Raw genomic sequence first — 24,394 nt, 5'->3', positions numbered from 1 at the left:
ATAATATATAGTGTACATACGTACCTTGAGACTCGGTCACCACCACCGTGAAGAACTTGACGGCTCCGTTGACGTCACTGAACCAGCTGCAGTTGAACCTGAAGAAGATGGAGGACTTGGTGACCACAGTAGTCCTGACCCGGGTACTGAGGGGAGGCACCGGAGGACCTGAGGAGTCATTGAGGAGTCAGTGAGGAGTCATTGAGGAGTCATGAGTCATGAGGAGTCATTGAGGAGTCATTGGGGAGTCATTGGGGAGTCATTGAGGACATGAGGAGTCATTGAGGAGTCATGATGAGTCATTGGGGAGTCATTAATGAGTCATTGAGGACGTGAGGAGTCATTGAGGAGTCATGATGAGTCATGAGGAGTCATTGAGGAGTCATTGGAGAGTCATTGAGGAGTCATTGGGGAGTCATTGGAGAGTCATTGGAGAGTCATTGGGGAGTCAATGGGGAGTCATTGAGGAGTTATTGGGGAGTCATTGGGGAGTCATTGAGGTGTCAGTGGGGAGTCATTGGAGAGTCATTGGGGAGTCATTGAGGAGTCATTGGGTAGTCATTGGGGTGTCATTGGGGAGTCATTGAGGAGTTATTGGGGAGTCATTGGGGTGTCATTGGGGAGTCATTGAGGTGTCATTGGGAGAGTCATTGGGGAGTCATTGAGGTGTCATTGGAGAGTCATTGGGGAGTCATTGAGGAGTCATTGAGGAGTCATTGGGGAGTCATTGGGGTGTCATTGTGGTGTCATTGGGGAGTCATTGAAGAGTCATTGGAGAGTCATTGGGGAGTCATTGGAGAGTCATTGGGGAGTCATTGGGGAGTCATTGAGGTGTCATTGAGGAGTCAGTGGGGAGTCACTGAGGAGTCATTGGGGAGTCATTGAGGTGTCATTGGGGAGTCACTGAGGGGTCACTGAGGAGTCACTGAGGAGTCATTGGAGAGTCAGTGGGGAGTCACTGAGGAGTCATTGGGGAGTCATTCAGGAGTCAGTGGGGAGTCATTGAGGAGTCATTGAGGAATCAGTGGGGAGTCAGTGGGGAGTCATTGAGGAGTCATTGGTGAGCCATTGAGGAGTCAGTGGGGAGTCATTAAGGAGTCATTGAGGAGTCAGTGGGGAGTCAGTGGGGAGTCATTGGGAGAGTCACTGAGGAGTTATTGGGGAGTCACTGAGGAGTTATTGGGGAGTCATTGGGGAGTTATTGGGGAGTCATTGGGGAGTTATTGGGGAGTCACTGAGGAGTCATTGGGGAGTAATTGGGGAGTCATTGGAGAGTCACTGAGGAGTCATTGGGGAGTTATTGGGGAGTCACTGAGGAATCAGTGGGGAGTCAGTGGGGAGTCATTGGGGAGCCATGATGAGTCATTGGGGAGTCATTAATGAGTCATTGAGGACGTGAGGAGTCATTGAGGAGTCATGATGAGTCATGAGGAGTCATTGAGGAGTCATTGGGGAGTCATTGGGGAGTCATTGGGGAGTCATTGGAGAGTCATTGGAGAGTCAATGGGGAGTCATTGAGGAGTTATTGGGGAGTCATTGGGGAGTCATTGAGGTGTCAGTGGGGAGTCATTGGAGAGTCATTGGGGAGTCATTGGGGAGTCGTTGAGGAGTCATTGGGTAGTCATTGGGGTGTCATTGGGGAGTCATTGAGGAGTTATTGGGGAGTCATTGGGGTGTCATTGGGGAGTCATTGAGGTGTCATTGGGAGAGTCATTGAGGTGTCATTGGAGAGTCATTGGGGAGTCATTGGGGAGTCATTGGGGTGTCATTGTGGTGTCATTGGAGAGTCATTGAAGAGTCATTGGGGAGTCATTGGAGAGTCATTGGGGAGTCATTGAGGTGTCATTGAGGAGTCAGTGGGGAGTCACTGAGGAGTCATTGGGGAGTCATTGAGGTGTCATTGGGGAGTCACTGAGGGGTCACTGAGGAGTCACTGAGGAGTCATTGGGGAGTCATTGGGGAGCCATTCAGGAGTCAGTGGGGAGTCATTGAGGAGTCATTGAGGAATCAGTGGGGAGTCAGTGGAGAGTCATTGAGGAGACATTGGTGAGCCATTGAGGAGTCAGTGGGGAGTCATTGGGGAGTCATTGAGGTGTCATTGGGGAGTCATTGAGGTGTCATTGGGAGAGTCATTGGGGAGTCATTGAGGTGTCATTGGGGAGTCATTGAGGAGTCATTGGGGAGTCATTGAGGAGTCATTGGGGAGTCATTGTGGTGTCATTGGGGAGTCATTGAGTCATTGGGGAGTCATTGGAGAGTCATTGGGGAGTCATTGGGGAGTCATTGAGGTGTCATTGAGGAGTCAGTGGGGAGTCACTGAGGAGTCATTGGGGAGTCATTGAGGTGTCATTGGGGAGTCACTGAGGGGTCACTGAGGAGTCATTGGAGAGTCAGTGGGGAGTCACTGAGGAGTCATTGGGGAGTCATTGGGGAGTCATTCAGGAGTCAGTGGGGAGTCATTGAGGAGTCATTGAGGAATCAGTGGGGAGTCATTGAGGAGTCATTGGTGAGCCATTGAGGAGTCAGTGGGGAGTCATTGAGGAGTCATTGAGGAGTCAGTGGGGAGTCAGTGGGGAGTCATTGAGAAGTCATTGGGGAGTCATTGGGAGAGTCACTGAGGAGTTATTGGGGAGTCACTGAGGAGTTATTGGGGAGTCATTGGGGAGTTATTGGGGAGTCACTGAGGAGTCATTGGGGAGTTATTGGGGAGTCATTGGGGAGTAATTGGGGAGTCATTGGAGAGTCATTGGGGAGTCACTGAGGAGTCATTGGGGAGTTATTGGGGAGTCACTGAGGAGTCAGTGGGGAGTCAGTGGGGAGTCATTGAGGAGTCATTGGGGAGCCATTGAGGAGTCAGTGGGGAGTCATTGAGGAGTCATTGGGGAGTCATTGGGAGAGTCATTGAGGAGTTATTGGGGAGTCATTGAGGAGTCAGTGGGGAGTCACTGAGGAGTCATTGGGGAGTCATTGAGGAGTCATTGGGTGTCATTGGGGAGTCATTGAGGAGTCATAGAGTAATCAGTGGGGAGTCAGTGGGGACTCAGTGGGGACTCAGTGGGGAGTCATTGGGGAGTCATTGGGTAGTCATTGGGGTGTCATTGAGGAGTCATTGGGAGAGTCATTGAGGTGTCATTGGGGAGTCATTGGGGAGTCATTGAGGTGTCATTGGGGAGTCATTGAGGAGTCATTGGGGAGTCATTGGAGTCATTGGGGAGTCATTGGAGTCATTGAGGAGTCATTGGGGAGTCATTGGGAGTCAGAGGTGTCATTGGGGTGTCATTGGGGAGTCATTGAGGTGTCAGTGGGGAGTCACTGAGGAGTCATTGGGGAGTCATTGAGGTGTCATTGGGGAGTCACTGAGGAGTCATTAGGTGTCATTGGGGAGTCATTGAGGAATCAGTGGGGAGTCAGTGGGGACTCAGTGGGGAGTCATTGAGGAGTCATTGGGGAGCCATTGAGGAGTCATTGGGGAGTCATTGAGGAGTCATTGGGTAGTCATTGGGGTGTCATTGGGGAGTCATTGAGGAGTTATTGGGGAGTCATTGGGGAGTTATTTGGGAGTCACTGAGGAGTCATTGGGGAGTCATTGGGGAGTTATTGGGGAGTCATTGGGGAGTCACTGAGGAGTCATTGGGGAGTTATTGGGGAGTCACTGAGGAGTCAGTGGGGGGTCATTGGGGAGTCATTGAGGTGTCATTGGGGAGTCATTGGGGAGTCATTGGGGAGTTATTGGGAGAGTCATTGAGGTGTCATTGGGGAGTCATTGGGGAGTCACTGAGGAGTCATTGGGGAGTTATTGGGGAGTCACTGAGGAGTCAGTGGGGGGTCATTGGGGAGTCATTGAGGTGTCATTGGGGAGTCATTGGGCAGTTATTGGGAGAGTCATTGAGGTGTCATTGGGGAGTCATTGGGGAGTCACTGAGGAGTCATTGGGGAGTTATTGGGGAGTCATTGAGGAATCATTGGGAGAGTCATTGAGGTGTCATTGGGGAGTCATTGGGGAGTCACTGAGGAGTCATTGGGGAGTTATTGGGGAGTCACTGAGGAGTCAGTGGGGGGTCATTGGGGAGTCATTGAGGTGTCATTGGGGAGTCATTGGGGAGTCACTGATGAGTCAGTGGGGGTTCATTGGGGAGTCATTGAGGTGTCATTGGGGAGTCATTGGGGAGTCATTGGGTGAGGGTTGTCCCTCAGGTGTTGGCGTCCTTACGGTCGATCATGGTCACCACGCTGTCCCGAGCCTCGTCGCTGGTGGTCCGGTCCGAGATCACCTTCACGGAGACGGCGTAGCGCTTGTGGGGCTCCAGCTGCGTGATGAGGTAACCGGTGGACTCTCTGCCGGTGCGACGCGAGTAGACCAGGACCTGGGAGTCCTGGTGAAGACACTCGATGGTGTAGGAGTCGTAGTCGGCCTCTGGGGGACCCCAGGAGCAGCAGATGGAGGTGGAGCTCTGGGGGCGGCAGTGGAGGCTGTGGACTCGCTCCGGTTCTACGGCAAGACACAAGTACAAGTACTCACAAAGGAGTATTAACACGACAGTAGTGAGGTACCTCGTTCTAAATCTGTTCATGTATATTACCCCAGAAAAATACGAAAAAATAGCCCAATAATGAATTCATACTTTAAAACTGCATTATATTTGAGATGATCATTATTATTAGTAGTAGTAGGGAGGTGGGAGGTGGTAGGTCCACGGTCAGAGGTCAAGCTTCTCCATCGTCATTCTAAGATGAGTCTCCTCATCTCAACATTCAGGTCCTTGAGTAAACTTGAGTTTCCATGTGGTATTCTTTGTTCTCAAGTTAAAGTCAAAAGAGACGTACATAGGTGCATCATGGACACTTATGTCTACGTCAGTTGCTCATTTGATCCTTATCTCTTCCTAATGTTATGAAATAGTCTATTCTTGTGTCTGAGGAATGGGGGCAGAGTAATCAGTGTCAGCCCGTCTGTCCAGATGTCAACCAACCCAATGTCCTCAAAAAGACTGTTGACTTTCCAATATATGGACTTTCGTGAGTATTCCTGCTGCAGGAGTCTAACTGCGGCAGTAGGCGTATATTTAAACCTTTGGGGGACAAACGGAGCACGATGGATTGAAGTGCTGCCACCTACTGGTCCGGATGCTGTTGTGGATGGCCGTGCTGCAGATGGCCGTGGCCCCCGGCTCCGTGGCTCCGCTGACGCTGCGGAGGCTGAAGGCGTACAGCCGCCCAGGGAACATCCCTCTCAGGATACGGCTGCCGGAGGTGCGGCTGTGGTACGGGTCGATGACGGAAAGCCGGTCCCGAGGAGTCCACTGCAGGTCGAAGTCATCGTAGTCTGAGTCAACGGGGCCGCTCCAGGAAACTTCCAGCGAGGTGTTGGTGACCCCCCCAAACAGGAAGGAGGTGGGGGGTCTGGGAGCTGAGGGAGACAGAAACGTCACATTCCCATTCACAAACGTTCAGTTTGTATTGGACTCCATGTCTCAGGCTTCATCCCATTCCAGGAGCACCAAGGGCACCAGGAGCACCAGGAGCACCAGGAGCACCAGGAGCACCATGAGCACCAGGAGCACCATGAGCACCAGGAGCACCATGAGCACCAAGGGCACCATGAGCACCAAGGGCACCAGGAGCACCAGGAGCACCATGAGCACCATGAGCACCATGAGCACCAGGAGCACCAGGAGCACCATGAGCACCAGGAGCACCAGGAGCACCAGGAGCACCAGGAGCACCAGGAGCACCATGAGCACCATGAGCACCAGGAGCACCAGGAGCACCAGGAGCACCATGAGCACCAGGAGCACCATGAGCACCAGGAGCACCAGGAGCACCAGGAGCACCATGAGCACCAGGAGCACCATGAGCACCATGAGCACCATGAGCACCAGGAGCACCAGGAGCACCATGAGCACCATGAGCACCAGGAGCACCAGGAGCACCAGGAGCACCAGGAGCACCATGAGCACCAGGAGCACCAGGAGCACCATGAGCACCAGGAGCACCAGGAGCACCATGAGCACCAGGAGCACCAGGAGCACCATGAGCACCAGGAGCACCAGGAGCACCAGGAGCACCAGGAGCACCAGGAGCACCAGGAGCACCATGAGCACCAGGAGCACCAGGAGCACCAGGAGCACCATGAGCACCAGGAGCACCAGGAGCACCATGAGCACCATGAGCACCAGGAGCACCAGGAGCACCAGGAGCACCATGAGCACCAGGAGCACCAGGAGCACCATGAGCACCAGGAGCACCAGGAGCACCAGGAGCACCATGAGCACCAGGAGCACCAGGAGCACCAGGAGCACCATGAGCACCATGAGCACCAAGGGCACCAGGAGCACCAGGAGCACCATGAGCACCATGAGCACCATGAGCACCAGGAGCACCAGGAGCACCATGAGCACCAGGAGCACCATGAACACCAGGAGCACCAGGAGCACCATGAGCACCAGGAGCACCAGGAGCACCATGAGCACCAGGAGCACCATGAGCACCAGGAGCACCAGGAGCACCATGAGCACCAGGAGCACCATGAGCACCATGAGCACCAGGAGCACCAGGAGCACCAGGAGCACCATGAGCACCAGGAGCACCATGAGCACCATGAGCACCAGGAGCACCATGAGCACCATGAGCACCATGAGCACCAGGAGCACCATGAGCACCAGGAGCACCATGAGCACCATGAGCACCAGGAGCACCAGGAGCACCAGGAGCACCAGGAGCACCATGAGCACCAGGAGCACCAGGAGCACCATGAGCACCAGGAGCACCAGGAGCACCAGGAGCACCATGAGCACCAGGAGCACCAGGAGCACCAGGAGCACCATGAGCACCAGGAGCACCATGAGCACCATGAGCACCAGGAGCACCAGGAGCACCAGGAGCACCAAGGGCACCAGGAGCACCAGGAGCACCAGGAGCACCAGGAGCACCAGGAGCACCATGAGCACCAGGAGCACCAGGAGCACCATGAGCACCAGGAGCACCAGGAGCACCAGGAGCACCATGAGCACCAGGAGCACCAGGAGCACCATGAGCACTGGGGCACCAGGAGCACCATGAGCACCAGGAGCACCAGGAGCACCAGGAGCACCAGGAGCACCAGGAGCACCATGAGCACCAGGAGCACCAGGAGCACCAGGAGCACCAGGAGCACCATGAGCACCAGGAGCACCATGAGCACCAGGAGCACCAGGAGCACCAGGAGCACCAGGAGCACCAGGAGCACCATGAGCACCAGGAGCACCAGGAGCACCATGAGCACCAGGAGCACCATGAGCACCAGGAGCACCAGGAGCACCAGGAGCACCATGAGCACCAGGAGCACCAGGAGCACCATGAGCACCAGGAGCACCAGGAGCACCATGAGCACCATGAGCACCAGGAGCACCAGGAGCACCATGAGCACCAGGAGCACCAGGAGCACCATGAGCACCAGGAGCACCAGGAGCACCAGGAGCACCATGAGCACCAGGAGCACCATGAGCACCAGGAGCACCATGAGCACCAGGAGCACCATGAGCACCATGAGCACCAGGAGCACCAGGAGCACCATGAGCACCAGGAGCACCAGGAGCACCAGGAGCACCAGGAGCACCAGGAGCACCAAGGGCACCAGGAGCACCAGGAGCACCAGGAGCACCAGGAGCACCAGGAGCACCATGAGCACCAGGAGCACCAGGAGCACCATGAGCACCAGGAGCACCATGAGCACCATGAGCACCATGAGCACCAGGAGCACCAGGAGCACCAGGAGCACCAAGGGCACCAGGAGCACCAGGAGCACCAGGAGCACCAGGAGCACCATGAGCACCAGGAGCACCAGGAGCACCAGGAGCACCAGGAGCACCAGGAGCACCAGGAGCACCAGGAGCACCAAGGGCACCAGGAGCACCAGGAGCACCAGGAGCACCAGGAGCATCTCACCCGTCCTCCCCAGTGTGCTGGCCCGGTGGCTCAGCTCTCCGCTGAGGCTCCACACCTCGGCTCGGTACAGGCGACCGGGCACCAGGCCTGAGAAGACAAACTCGGTGGCCCCTGAGCCCAGCGCCTGTGTGGCCCCTGAGCCCAGCGGCTGTGCGGCCCGCTGAGAGCCGGCGGGCTCGTGGAGGGACAGCAGGTACCCACTCAGATCCCCACTGCCACGATGCCAGTTCACCCACAAAGCGCCGGACTGGTTCCCACTGCGGGCCGTCAGAGACACCACGGCCGCCGGGACTGAAGACGGAGGACACAGATTTGAATCAGTCTTTTACAAACATGTCAGTCCGAAATGAGGAAATAGGGCTTTACTGGTATCACCTTTATTTTGAGTGATATTTTTGTATTATATTAATAGTAAAAATAGTAATAATGATAAAATGATAGTCGTCAAAATAATAATAATAATAATAATAATCACCAGATCTTTGATCAGAGATATAATTGAGTATCATCTGCACAACAAAATTTATGGAGTGTTTCGGATGATATGAACCAAAGGAAGCATGAATAAGGTCAATGAGAGAGGTCCAAGCACAGAACCTTGTGGAACTCCGTGACTAACAGTGGTCATCGAGGCTACTAAGGTCTAACAAGACCAGTACAGAGAGGAGTCCTCTATCAGGACTAAGGTCTAACTAGACCAGTACAGAGAGGAGTCCTCTATCAGGACTAAGGTCTAACAAGACCAGTACAGAGAGGAGTCCTCTATCAGGACTAAGGTCTAACTAGACCAGTACAGAGAGGAGTCCTCTATCAGGACTAAGGTCTAACAAGACCAGTACAGAGATGAGTCCTCTATCAGCACTAAGGTCTAACTAGACCAGTACAGAGAGGAGTCCTCTATCAGGACTAAGGTGTAACAAGACCAGTACAGAGAGGAGTCCTCTATCAGCACTAAGGTCTAACTAGACCAGTACAGAGATGAGTCCTCTATCAGGACTAAGGTCTAACAAGACCAGTACAGAGAGGAGTCCTCTATCAGGACTAAGGTCTAACAAGACCAGTACAGAGAGGAGTCCTCTATCAGCACTAAGGTCTAACTAGACCAGTACAGAGATGAGTCCTCTATCAGGACTAAGGTCTAACAAGACCAGTACAGAGAGGAGTCCTCTATCAGCACTAAGGTCTAACAAGACCAGTACAGAGAGGAGTCCTCTATCAGGACTAAGGTCTAACAAGACCAGTACAGAGAGGAGTCCTCTATCAGGACTAAGGTCTAACTAGACCAGAACAGAGATCAGTCCTCTATCAGCACTAAGGTCTAACAAGACCAGTACAGAGAGGAGTCCTCTATCAGCACTAAGGTCTAACTAGACCAGTACAGAGAGGAGTCCTCTATCAGGACTAAGGTCTAACTAGACCAGTACATAGAGGAGTCCTCTATCAGCACTAAGGTCTAACAAGACCAGTACAGAGAGGAGTCCTCTATCAGGACTAAGGTCTAACTAGACCAGGACAGAGAGGAGTCCTCTATCAGGACTAAGGTCTAACTAGACCAGTACAGAGAGGAGTCCTCTATCAGGACTAAGGTCTAACTAGACCAGTACAGAGAGGAGTCCTCTATCAGGACTAAGGTCTAACTAGACCAGTACAGAGATGAGTCCTCTATCAGGACTAAGGTCTAACTAGACCAGTACAGAGAGGAGTCCTCTATCATCACTAAGGTCTAACAAGACCAGTACAGAGAGGAGTCCTCTATCAGCACTAAGGTCTAACAAGACTAGTATAGAGATGAGTCCTCTATCAGGACTAAGGTCTAACTAGACCAGGACAGAGAGGAGTCCTCTATCAGGACTAAGGTCGAACTAGACCAGTACAGAGATGAGTCCTCTATCAGGACTAAGGTCTAACTAGACCAGGACAGAGAGGAGTCCTCTATCAGGACTAAGGTCTAACAAGACCAGTACAGAGATGAGTCCTCTATCAGCACTAAGGTCTAACTAGACCAGTACAGAGAGGAGTCCTCTATCAGGACTAAGGTCTAACAAGACCAGTACAGAGATGAGTCCTCTATCAGCACTAAGGTCTAACAAGACCAGTACAGAGATGAGTCCTCTATCAGGACTAAGGTCTAACAAGACCAGGACAGAGATGAGTCCTCTATCAGGACTAAGGTCTAACAAGACCAGTACAGAGATGAGTCCTCTATCAGGACTAAGGTCTAACTAGACCAGTACAGAGAGGAGTCCTCTATCAGCACTAAGGTCTAACTAGACCAGTACAGAGATGAGTCCTCTATCAGGACTAAGGTCTAACAAGACCAGTACAGAGATGAGTCCTCTATCAGGACTAAGGTCTAACAAGACCAGTACAGAGATGATTCCTCTATCAGGACTAAGGTCTAACAAGACCAGTACAGAGAGGAGTCCTCTATCAGGACTAAGGTCTAACAAGACCAGTACAGAGAGGAGTCCTCTATCAGCACTAAGGTCTAACTAGACCAGTACAGAGAGGAGTCCTCTATCAGGACTAAGGTCTAACTAGACCAGTACAGAGAGGAGTCCTCTATCAGCACTAAGGTCTAACTAGACCAGTACAGAGAGGAGTCCTCTATCAGGACTAAGGTCTAACTAGACCAGTACAGAGATGAGTCCTCTATCAGCACTGAGGTCTAACAAGACCAGTCCAGAGATGAGTCCTCTATCAGGACTAAGGTCTAACAAGACCAGTACAGAGATGAGTCCTCTATCAGCACTGAGGTCTAACAAGACCAGGACAGAGAGGAGTCCTCTATCAGCACTGAGGTCTAACAAGACCAGTACAGAGATGAGTCCTCTATCAGGACTAAGGTCTAACAAGACCAGTACAGAGAGGAGTCCTCTATCAGCACTGAGGACCAGTCCAGAGATGAGTCCTCTATCAGGACTAAGGTCTAACAAGACCAGTACAGAGATGAGTCCTCTATCAGCACTGAGGTCTAACAAGACCAGGACAGAGAGGAGTCCTCTATCAGCACTGAGGTCTAACAAGACCAGTACAGAGATGAGTCCTCTATCAGGACTAAGGTCTAACAAGACCAGTACAGAGAGGAGTCCTCTATCAGGACTAAGGTCTAACTAGACCAGTACAGAGAGGAGTCCTCTATCAGGACTAAGGTCTAACTAGACCAGTACAGAGAGGAGTCCTCTATCAGCACTAAGGTCTAACAAGACCAGGACAGAGAGGAGTCCTCTATCAGCACTGAGGTCTAACAAGACCAGGACAGAGAGGAGTCCTCTATCAGCACTGAGGTCTAACAAGACCAGTCCAGAGAGGAGTCCTCTATCAGGACTAAGGTCTAACAAGATCAGTACAGAGATGAGTCCTCTATCAGGACTAAGGTCTAACAAGACCAGTACAGAGAGGAGTCCTCTATCAGGACTAAGGTCTAACTAGACCAGTACAGAGAGGAGTCCTCTATCAGGACTAAGGTCTAACTAGACCAGTACAGAGATGAGTCCTCTATCAGGACTAAGGTCTAACAAGACCAGTACAGAGAGGAGTCCTCTATCAGGACTAAGGTCTAACTAGACCAGTACAGAGAGGAGTCCTCTATCAGGACTAAGGTCTAACTAGACCAGTACAGAGAGGAGTCCTCTATCAGGACTAAGGTCTAACAAGACCAGTACAGAGAGGAGTCCTCTATCAGGACTAAGGTCTAACAAGACCAGTACAGAGAGGAGACCTCTATCAGGACTAAGGTCTAACTAGACCAGTACAGAGATGAGTCCTGACCCTGTCATGTCACGGTGGTGTTTTCTAAATGACTGAAACTCCTTAATTAAACTATGATGATGTAGAAAGTCACACAACTGGTGTGAGACCACTTCCTCAAGGAGAGGAAGAGAACTTTTATGAACCAGCTCCACCTTCAGTCCTGGAGGCAGACCCAGTCACCTCATGTAGACTGAAGACTTTCCTCTTGATGGTCTCTGATTCATTAGTGCAGTGTGCAGCCCTCACCGGTCCAGGCCCAGATGGAGGCCTGGCTGGTCTGCTCTCCACTGTGGGTCACCACCACCATCCTGTAGGGGGCTCCAGGCCTGAGACCCTGGAAGGAGCACTGCTGACTGCTGGACTGGCCGCGCCGCCTCTCCTGCAGCGAGTCATCGCTTTTATACAAGAAAATATCATAAAAGTCAAACTCTCCGTCAGGTGGAGACCAGTGGAAGGACAGGTGGGTGGTGGTGTTGGCTTGAATGGACAGACCCCTGACGGCTGCAGGACCTGACAGGATAGATGAGTTATTATTAGATATTTTTCTTGGAAAACATTTTTCTTCTCCAAATATATATTCATTTTTCTCGAAATTTTATTTGAAAGAAAATATTGAGACCAGTGAAGCACACTTTTCCATCCAAAGCAGGAAGTCTTACGTGTTCGAGCCCCAGCGCTGACTCCCGGGCTGTGGACGCCCCCGCTGGTGGTCTGGACTAGAACCCGGTACCTCTTGCCTGGGGTGAGGCCGTCAAACCTGAACCTGGTGTGTCCGGCGGGTTGAGTGGAGTTGGTCACCAGGCAGCTCCGGTCATCCAGAAGCTGCAGGACGTAGCCGTCGGACACGCCCAGAGCGTCCTGCCAGCTCACCTGGAGGCTGCAGGAGGACTGGAGCTCCTCCACCTGCAGCCCGGTGACGGCTGAGGGCACTGAGGGACACGAGGGACATGAGTGTACGACAATGCAGTACAGTACAACACACTACAGTGTACGACAATGCAGTACAGTACAACACACTACAGTGTACTACAATGCAGTACAGTACAACACACTACAGTGTACTACAATGCAGTACAGTACAACACACTACAGTGTACGACAATGCAGTACAGTACAACACACTACAGTGTACGACAATGCAGTACAGTACAACACACTACAGTGTATGACAATGCAGTACAGTACAACACACTACAGTGTACTACAATGCAGTACAGTACAACACACTACAGTGTACAACAATGCAGTACAGTACAACACACTACAGTGTATGACAATGCAGTACAGTACAACACACTACAGTGTACGACAATGCAGTACAGTACAACACACTACAGTGTACGACAATGCAGTACAGTACAACACACTACAGTGTACGACAATGCAGTACAGTACAACACACTACAGTGTACGACAATGCAGTACAGTGCAACACACTACAGTGTACTACAATGCAGTACAGTACAACACACTACAGTGTACTACAATGCAGTACAGTACAACACACTACAGTGTACGACAATGCAGTACAGTACAACACACTACAGTGTACTACAATGCAGTACAGTACAACACACTACAGTGTACTACAATGCAGTACAGTACAACACACTACAGTGTACTACAATGCAGTACAGTAGGACCCGGTGCAGTACCTGTGCATCCGGTGGCCGTGCTGTTGTTCAGCAGCTCTCCGCTGACCGACTGGACCGTCACCCTGTACGTCTGTCCCGGCTGCAGCGAGCCGAACGTCACCTGGCTGTGGTGTTTGAGGACGGGCCGGACGTCCAGCTGCCGGTCCCGTCGGTACAGGAACACAGAGTAGCCGTCCACGTCGCCCTGACCGGGCGTCCAGCTCACCATCAGGCTGCTGCTGTCGCCGCTGTTACTGATGTGGATGTTCTTCACTTTACTGGGAACTGAGGAGGGAAACAACCACAGCTCAACCACAGCTTCAACCACAGCTTCAACCACAGCTTCAACCACAGCTTCAACCACAGCTTCAACCACAGCTCAACCACAGCTTCAACCACAGCTTCAACCACAGCTTCAACCACAGCTTCAATCACAGCTTCAACCACAGCTTCAACCACAGCTCAACCACAGCTTCAACCACAGCTCAACCACAGCTTCAACCACAGCTCAACCACAGCTTCAACCACAGCTCAACCATAGCTTCAACCACAGCTTCAACCACAGCTTCAACCACAGCTTCAACCACAGCTTCAACCACAGCTTCAACCACAGCTTCAACCACAGCTTCCTGTCATGAAGAGTTCGTCAGAGTTTAATCTCTACAATCAGAATCAGAAACCGTTTATTGCCAGGAATGTTTACACAAACGAGGATTTTTTTGGCGGAAGGTGCAACATTAGACATGACAAACAACAGTCAACGCGACAGCAACAGTGCAATGTGTATATTAACTTAAGTATAAGATAAGATAAAGATAAAGTGCTCGGACAACAAATAATGTTAAAGTGTTTCGGTGTGTGTTTCAAGAGACATGTGTGTTTAAGTTAAAGTGTATGTTACATGTGACGTGTGTTTAAGTGCATGTAAGTGACATGTGTGAGGCCCTCCAGAGGGAAGAAGAAGGAGGCGGGAGGAGGAGAGAAGAAGAAGAAGGAGGAGAAGGAAGAGGAAGGAGGGGGAAGAAGGAGGAGAGAGGAAGGAGGAAGAAGAGGAGGTAGTCCTGGGGATGACAGAGTCAATCATCTTGGAATTAGATGTTCTCTTTCAAAACAAGGAACACAAACAACAGAAACACTGTTACACTGTAACACTGTAGCACTGTGACACTGTGACACTGTAACACTGTAACACTCTAGCACTGTAACACTGTGACACTGTAGCACTGTGACACTGTAACACTGTAGCACTGTGACACTGTGACACTGTAACACTGTGACACAGTTACACTGTAGCACTGTGACACTGTAGCACCGTGACACTGTGACACTAACACTGTAGCACTGTAACACTGTGACAATGTGACACTGTAACACTGTAGCACTGTGACACTGTGACACTGTAACACTGTGACACTGTGACACTGTAGCACTGTAACACTGTAACACGGTAGCACTGTGACACTGTAGCACCGTGACACTGTAGCACTGTGACACTGTAACACTGTGACACTGTAACACTGTAGCACTGTGACACTGTGACACTGTAACACTGTAGCACTGTGACACTGTAGCACTGTGACACTGTAACACTGTAGCACTGTAACACTGTAGCACTGTGACACTGTAACACTGTAGCACTGTAACAATGTGACAATGTAGCACTGTAACACTGTAGCACTGTAACACTGTAGCACTGTAGCACTGTAGCACTGTGACACTGTAACACTGTAGCACTGTAACACTGTGAGCACTGTGACACTGTGACACTGTAACACTGTTACACTGTAACACTGTAGCACCGTGACACTGTAACACCGTGACACTGTAACACTGTAACACTGTGACACTGTAGCACTGTAACACTGTGACACTGTAACACTGACACTGTAGCACTGTAACACTGTAGCACTGTGACACTGTGACACTGTAACACTGTAGCACTGTGACACTGTAGCACTGTGACACTGTAACACTGTGACACTGTAGCACTGTGACACTGTAACACTGTGACACTGTAACACTGTAACACTGTGACACTGTAGCACTGTAGCACTGTAACACTGTGACACTGTAGCACTGTGACACTGTAACACTGTAGCACTGTAGCACTGTAACACTGTGACACTGTAACACTGTGACACTGTAGCACTGTAACACTGTGACACTGTGACACTGTAACACTGTAGCACTGTAGCACTGTGACACTGTAGCACTGTAACACTGTGACACTGTAACACTGTAACACTGTAGCACTGTAACACTGTAACACTGTAACACTGTAGCACTGTAACACTGTAGCACTGTAACACTGTGACACTGTGACACTGTAGCACTGTGACACTGTAGCACTGTGACACTGTAGCACTGTAACACTGACACTGTAGCACTGTAGCACTGTAACACTGTGACACTGTAGCACTGTAACACTGTGACACTGTAGCACTGTAACACTGTAGCACTGTAGCACTGTAACACTGTAGCACTGTGACACTGTAGCACTGTAACACTGTGACACTGTGACACTGTAACACTGTAGCACTGTGACACTGTAACACTGTAGCACTGTAGCACTGTAACACTGTAGCACTGTAACACTGTAGCACTGTAACACTGTGACACTGTAGCACTGTAACACTGTAGCACTGTAACACTGTGACACTGTAACACTGTAACACTGTAGCACTGTAACACTGTAGCACTGTAACACTGTAGCACTGTAGCACTGTGACACTGTAGCACTGTAACACTGTGACACTGTAGCACTGTGACACTGTAACACTGTAGCACTGTAACACTGTGACACTGTGACACTGTAACACTGTAGCACTGTGACACTGTAGCACTGTGACACTGTAGCACTGTGACACTGTAGCACTGTGACACTGTAGCACTGTGACACTGTAGCACTGTGACACTGTAGCACTGTAGCACTGTGACACTGTTACACTGTAGCACTGTGACACTGTAGCACTGTGACACTGTAACACCGTGACACCGTAACACTGTAGCACTGTGACACTGTAACACTGTAGCACTGTAGCACTGTAACACTGTGACACTGTAGCACTGTGACACTGTAGCATTGTAACACTGTAGCACTGTAGCACTGTAACACTGTAGCACTGTGACACTGTAGCACTGTGACACTGTAGCACTGTGACAATGTAACACTGTGACACTGTAGCACTGTGACACTGTAACACTGTAGCACTGTGACACTGTAGCACTGTAGCACTGTGACACTGTGACACTGTGACACTGTGACACTGTAACACTGTAGCACTGTGACACTGTAGCACTGTAACACTGTGACACTGTAGCACTGTAGCACTGTGACACTGTAGCACTGTAACACTGTAGCACTGTAACACTGTAGCACTGTAGCACTGTAACACTGTAGCACTGTGACACTGTAGCACTGTAACACTGTAGCACTGTAGCACTGTGACACTGTAGCACTGTAACACTGTGACACTGTAGCACTGTAACACTGTAGCACTGTAACACTGTAGCACTGTAGCACTGTAACACTGTGACACTGTAGCACTGTAACACTGTGACACTGTAACACTGTAGCACTGTAGCACTGTAACACTGTGACACTGTAGCACTGTGACACTGTAGCACTGTAACACTGTAACACTGTGACACTGTGACACTGTAACACTGTAGCACTGTGACACTGTAGCACTGTAGCACTGTGACACTGTAGCACTGTAACACTGTAGCACTGTAGCACTGTAACACTGTAACACTGTAGCACTGTGACACTGTAGCACTGTAACACTGTAGCACTGTAACACTGTGACACTGTAGCACTGTAACACTGTAGCACTGTGACACTGTAGCACTGTGACACTGTAACACTGTGACACTGTAGCACTGTGACACTGACACTGTAGCACTGTAGCACTGTAACAATGTGACACTGTAGCACTGTGACACTGTAACACTGTAGCACTGTGACACTGACACTGTAGCACTGTAGCACTGTAACACTGTAACACTGTAACACTGTAGCACTGTGACACTGTAACACTGTAGCACTGTGACACTGTAGCACTGTAGCACTGTGACACTGTAGCACTGTAGCACTGTAACACTGTAGCACTGTAGCACTGTAACAATGTAGCACTGTAGCACTGTAACACTGTAGCACTGTGACACTGTAGCACTGTAGCACTGTAACACTGTGACACTGTGACACTGTAGCACTGTAGCACTGTAACACTGTAACACTGTAGCACTGTGACACTGTAGCACTGTAACACTGTAGCACTGTAGCACTGTAACACTGTAGCACTGTGACACTGTAGCACTGTAGCACTGTAGCACTGTGACACTGTAGCACTGTAACACTGTGACACTGTGACACTGTAGCACTGTAGCACTGTGACACTGTGACACTGTAGCACTGTAACACTGTAGCACTGTGACACTGTAGCACTGTAACACTGTAGCACTGTGACACTGTAGCACTGTAACACTGACACTGTAGCACTGTAACACTGTGACACTGTAGCACTGTAGCACTGTAGCACTGTAACACTGTAGCACTGTAACACTGTGACACTGTAGCACTGTAACACTGTAGCACTGTAGCACTGTAACACTGTGACACTGTAGCACTGTAACACTGTAGCACTGTGACACTGTAGCACTGTGACACTGTAGCACTGTAACACTGTGACACTGTAGCACTGTGACACTGTGACACTGTAGCACTGTAACACTGTAGCACTGTAGCACTGTAACACTGTGACACTGTAACACTGTTACACTGTAACACTGTAGCACCGTGACACTGTAACACCGTGACACTGTAGCACTGTAACACTGTGACACTGTAGCACTGTGACACTGTAGCACTGTAACACTGTAGCACTGTGACACTGTAGCACTGTGACACTGTAACACTGTGACACTGTAGCACTGTGACACTGTAGCACTGTGACACTGTAGCACTGTAACACTGTAGCACTGTGACACTGACACTGTAGCACTGTAGCACTGTAACACTGTAACAATGTGACACTGTAGCACTGTAACACTGTAGCACTGTAGCACTGTAACAATGTGACACTGTAGCACTGTAACACTGTAACACTGTAGCACTGTAACACTGTAGCACTGTAACAATGTGACACTGTAGCACTGTAACACTGTAGCACTGTAACACTGACACTGTGACACTGTAACACTGTAGCACTGTGACACTGTAGCACTGTGACACTGTAGCACTGTAACACTGTAGCACTGTGACACTGTAGCACTGTGACACTGTAGCACTGTAGCACTGTAACACTGTGACACTGTAGCACTGTAGCACTGTAACACTGTAGCACTGTAGCACTGTGACACTGTAGCACTGTGACACTAACAATGTAGCACTGTGACACTGTAGCACTGTAACAATGTAGCACTGTAGCACTGTAACACTGTAGCACTGTAACACTGTGACACTGTGACACTGTAACACTGTAGCACTGTGACACTGTAGCACTGTAGCACTGTAACACTGTAGCACTGTGACACTGTAGCACTGTAACACTGTGACACTGTAGCACTGTAACACTGTGACACTGTAGCACTGTAACACTGTGACACTGTAGCACTGTAACACTGTAACACTGTGACACTGTAGCACTGTAACACTGTAGCACTGTGACACTGTAGCACTGTAGCACTGTAACACTGTGACACTGTAGCACTGTAACACTGTAGCACTGTAACACTGTAGCACTGTAGCACTGTAACACTGTAGCACTGTAGCACTGTGACACTGTGACACTGTAACACTGTAGCACTGTGACACTGTAGCACTGTAGCACTGTACACTGTAGCACTGTAACACTGTAGCACTGTAACACTGTGACACTGTAGCACTGTGACACTGTAGCACTGTAACACTGTAGCACTGTAACACTGTAGCACTGTGACACTGTAGCACTGTAACACTGTGACTGTAGCACTGTAACACTGTGACACTGTAACACTGTAACACTGTGACACTGTAGCACTGTAACACTGTAACACTGTGACACTGTAGCACTGTAACACTGTAGCACTGTAACACTGTAGCACTGTGACACTGACACTGTAGCACTGTAACACTGTAGCACTGTAACACTGTAGCACTGTAACACTGTGACACTGTAGCACTGTGACACTGTAGCACTGTAACACTGTAGCACTGTAACACTGTAGCACTGTGACACTGTAGCACTGTAACACTTTAGCACTGTAACACTGTAACACTGTGACACTGTAGCACTGTGACACTGTAGCACTGTAGCACTGTAACACTGTAACACTGTAGCACTGTAACACTGTAGCACTGTAACACTGTAGCACTGTGACACTGTAGCACTGTGACACTGTAGCACTGTAACACTGTGACACTGTAGCACTGTAACACTGTAGCACTGTAACACTGTAGCACTGTGACACTGACACTGTAGCACTGTAGCACTGTAACACTGTAACACTGTGACACTGTAGCACTGTAACACTAGCACTGTAACACTGTAGCACGGTAACACTGTAGCACTGTAGCACTGTGACACTAACACTGTAGCACTGTGACACTGTAGCACTGTAGCACTGTGACACTGTAGCACTGTAGCACTGTAACACTGTAGCACTGTAGCACTGTAACACTGTAGCACTGTAGCACTGTAACAATGTAGCACTGTAGCACTGTAACACTGTAGCACTGTGACACTGTAGCACTGTAGCACTGTAACACTGTAACACTGTGACACTGTAGCACTGTAACACTGTAGCACTGTAACACTGTAGCACTGTAGCACTGTAGCACTGTAACACTGTGACACTGTAGCACTGTAGCACTGTGACACTGTAGCACTGTAGCACTGTGACACTGTAGCACTGTAGCACTGTAACACTGTGACACTGTAGCACTGTAGCACTGTAACACTGTAGCACTGTAACACTGTAGCACTGTAGCACTGTAACACTGTGACACTGTAACACTGTAGCACTGTAACACTTGTTAAAAGTGGGACAAATAAATGCGAATTTTTCTGGGATTATCAAGAGGAGCCGTAGACCAGGCCGGGAAAAGCGAATGCGGAATGTGAGTAATAAAACAGATCAAAGGGGACCCCAGTTCCATTAGACTACAACAACAGGAAAGCAACAAGGCATCCATCAGGCCGGCCGACAGGGAGAGTGGCTGTAAGATCAAATGAAAGCATCGAGGCCATCGCTGGGACGATAAGCAGAGGGCCAGGTGTGACAGAACACGGGTCCTGAGTGGTCATCTTTGGCGTTTACAACCAGTGACCCTCTGTCTGAACTCACTCAGGGGCCCCACGCCGACACCTGATGTAAACATTGCACCTCTGGTGATATTCAAATGAAGACCTGGTTGATTGGGTGTTCGGAGCCAATATCCGCACCATATGGGCCCAAGAGGATGTTACTACGGAGTGAATAAACACCAGCCTGGATTCATGTGTGTTAACCTGCCTGTAGATCAATGGTCTTTGATATGATAATGTAATATATGTCTCCCAATATGTTCTGTATCCTGACCCCCGGTTAGAGTGTGTTTGATGTCACTGGCATCGGGAAGTCTCACCAAGTCTGAAAGGATCATAAAGAGGGTACCCTAAGTGCCTGAGCGATAAGAGGAGACACCCAGAGACAGGTCACCGAGGTGACCGAGCTCATCTAAACCAGCGGAGACAACAGTCCCCCTCTTTGATGTGGGACAGAGAGTCTCTCCAGAACCTCTCAGGAAGAGAGGGGGGGGGGATGAACCCCCCATCAGCATCCCAAAGAGAGGGACGGATATCCGGTAAAAGTGGGAGGAGCCGAGGGTATAAAGGTGACGAACAGGGAAAAGGAAAAGAGAGTTTTTGAGAGGTCAGAAAAAAGAGGTTTTTAGTGGTGGTGTTTTAGCCAGGCTTCCGTGAGGGACTGACTTGTAATTGTACTTTGTTTCTTTCTTCTTTCTTTTTGAATAAAATACTTGGCTGCCTTGCAGTCTTAAACTTTACATTCGGTTTGTGGACCTACTTTGTTTGTGAGACCTATTTCTTCACCTGTCGACCCACCCGAGGAGACGGAAGGCGGAGACCCGAGAGCGGACCTCGCAGCCTCCAAGGTGAGTCTGCACGGCTACCCTACCGACCTCAGTCCCCAGGGACCATTCTGAGCCCTCACACTCCACTGACATTTTGTACTGACGAGAGAAATCGCTGCAGCTGGTAGACCTCCGGCCTCGGCCGAGCCGTGGTTGGTTCCGGACCAAGAGAGGGACTGTAACACTTGAGTCCTCGTCAGAGGTTGTCCTAAGAATAAGAATATTAATAAGTGTCCCGCCAGCCGCTCTACGAGCCTTGTACCCTCGAGCGTGTTTGGGAGGAGACTAGATAATTGAATACCCAGCATTTCTCTCATGGAGATCGATCTGACATCATCTAGGGGTGTCGCTACGAGCCAAACAGCAACCACTGTCGAGGTGCACGCCGCTCATCAGGCCCGAACGATCGCAGAATCATATAGAGGTTACTGATCTCTGCCTCCTCTCCCTTAACTCGGCCCGCCTCGCCGAGTTTCCTCTCCCCTCGGCGTAAGGCGAGGATACCGTGACCGGGCCGTCGTCAGAAGAGAGGCCGGGCATCGAGACCCGTGGGACCCGCTGCCCTCCAGTGCGACAGGTTAGCAGCGCGCGGTGACGCTGCGCCAAGCGCCGACGTGCTTTTACGACAGTTTGCTACACGCCTGTCCCAGAGCACGATTATTTCTCAATAAAGTACCCGTGAGCCGACTCGCACCTCAAACCTTTCCCTCTCCTCTCCATCTCCTCTCCCGTCTCGTTTCCCCGCTCCTCTCCTGTTTCCCCTACCCGAGAAGACTGCGTGACTTTTCTTTCCGTCTCCCACCCGAGGCGACCGAATCGGTTCACGTACGCGTCTCTCTTAACACACTGTAGCACTGTAACACTGTAGCACTGTAGCACTGTGACACTGTAGCACTGTAGCACTGTGACACTGTGACACTGTAGCACTGTGACACTGTAGCACTGTGACACTGTAGCACTGTAACACTGTAGCACTGTAGCACTGTAACACTGTGACACTGTAGCACTGTAACACTAACACTGTAACACTGTAGCACTGTAGCACTGTGACACTGTAGCACTGTAACACTGTAGCACTGTAGCACTGTGACACTGTAGCACTGTGACACTGTAGCACTGACACTGTAGCACTGTGACACTGTAGCACTGTGACACTGTAGCACTGTAACACTGTAGCACTGTGACACTGTAGCACTGTAATACTGTAGCACTGTGACACTGTAGCACTGTGACACTGTAGCACCGTGACACTGTAACACTGTGACACTGTAGCACTGTGACACTGACACTGTAGCACTGTAACACTGTAACAATGTGACACTGTAGCACTGTAACACTGTAGCACTGTAACACTGTGACACTGTAGCACTGTAACACTGTAACACTGTAGCACTGTGACACTAACACTGTGACACTGTAACACTGTAACACTGTAGCACTGTGACACTGTTGCACTGTCTCAGTATAACTGCCAAACTGTTCACATCTGTCCTCATCACAGAGTCTGACCTGTGCGGCCCTCGATGAACTGGGCCTTCTGGTTGGGGCCGCTGATGGTAGTAACCAGGATGTTGTACAGCCGTCCAGGTGTGAGTGATGACAGCACACACTCTCCCACGGCGCTGCCCAGCGTAATCGGAGGAAACACCTTCATGTCGTTGAACAGCAGCTGCACTTCGTAGTGATCCAGGTCCCCCAGGGCTGCAGACCACGTCACACGAAGGTCCTCGGTTCCCCGTCCAGCAAGAACCAGGGACCGGACTGCAGCTGGAACTGCACAGTGGACAGCAGAGAGCGTAAGTCTGGGCACAGTTGATCCACTTCTGGTAACCAGGGATGGCTTGTTCATGCTCTTTGATTCTGAAGCAGGTCATGTTGTCCTTTAACCTCCTTAAGAACAAATCTGACCTGAGAGCAGCTGAGCTGCTGAAGTAAGCAGCTACAACACCGGTAACTTGGCCTCTGGTACCAACATGTGGGCAAACTTTAACTTCACCTGTTGGGCCCACAGGCGGATTGTAAAGTGCAGTGAGCTCAGTTCACTGATAGCGTCTGTTACAGCCATGCTAGTGTTGTTTGAGCTAAGTGCTAAGCGCGGATAACCATGCTCACTCTCTTTGTTTGGCACGCAAACATTGACTTATTAGTTCTAAACCAGAGTACAGCGGACACTGGGGAGAACGTTTAAGTGTTGGTGTATCAACGGGTCAAAGGTCACTCACAGGTCCGGCCGTGGGTGGAGGCGCTGGTCTCGTACTTCCCGCTCCAGGTGCTCACCAGCACCGTGTAGAGCCTGCCGGGCACCAGGCCGGTAAACACACACTCGCTCTGCGTCTTCAGAACCGTCTGGTTCTGCAGGAACAGGTTGTTGTGTTTGATGAACACCTGGTAGAAGTCAAAGTCTCCTGCGGCTTGACGCCAGTACACCTTCAGGTAGTCGTCCCGCGCCGCGTGGGTGGCGGTCGGGTTCTGGACCTGCGACGGCTCTGAGAGTAAAAGGGTTCAACATGAACATACAGTTCATCAACCAAACACACACACTATTAAATGAATGCTATCTGTATGTTTACATCTTAAAACATCATCGTCTGTACAAAATGGAGCAGACATCCCGCAGTCTGCTACAAGAGATGTTTGTGTTGTTGTGGATCAGCTTAAGATCCTCGAGCAGAAAAGTCTGTTCTGCTGTTTGCAGCTCAGAACTCACGGCTGTAAGTGGACCTGCAGACAGCAGCCCCCGTGTGGTACGTACGTGTCCTCTCCTGGATGAAGGTGTGGTTGAGGTGGGGGCCGCTGCGGGAGGCGATGGAGATGTTGTAGAGACGTCCGGAGACCAAAGAGTTGAAGACACACTCGGGACTGGATTTGGAAACTGAGACGGTGTGAAGCGTCTTCTGGCGGTCGCTCAGCGTCACCAGGTAGCTGTCCACCTCACCTGGAGCCGGACGCCACGACACGGTCAGGAAGTCCA

General features: G+C 50.5%; 1 protein-coding gene across 1 annotated transcript; it reads right to left on the bottom strand.

Annotated features, from left to right (window-relative positions):
* Positions 1-24,392, bottom strand: LOC130194895 (receptor-type tyrosine-protein phosphatase beta-like; the record flags this gene model as incomplete). The annotated part of the gene is made up of 10 exons (XM_056416105.1): positions 1-98; positions 4,211-4,489; positions 5,117-5,407; positions 7,924-8,214; positions 11,923-12,186; positions 12,336-12,605; positions 13,332-13,595; positions 22,933-23,196; positions 23,646-23,909; positions 24,176-24,392. Coding segments are annotated over 10 exons (2,466 nt in total), but the record flags the coding sequence as incomplete, so codon positions are not given.
* Between the last annotated feature and the right edge of the window lie 2 nt (positions 24,393-24,394).

The sequence above is a fragment of the Pseudoliparis swirei genome, chromosome 6, assembly GCF_029220125.1.
Source record: "Pseudoliparis swirei isolate HS2019 ecotype Mariana Trench chromosome 6, NWPU_hadal_v1, whole genome shotgun sequence".
In the NCBI taxonomy this organism is placed as follows: domain Eukaryota; kingdom Metazoa; phylum Chordata; class Actinopteri; order Perciformes; family Liparidae; genus Pseudoliparis; species Pseudoliparis swirei.
The sequence above is the reverse complement of the archived record's forward strand: the minus strand, read 5'-3'. Positions and strand labels throughout refer to the sequence as shown.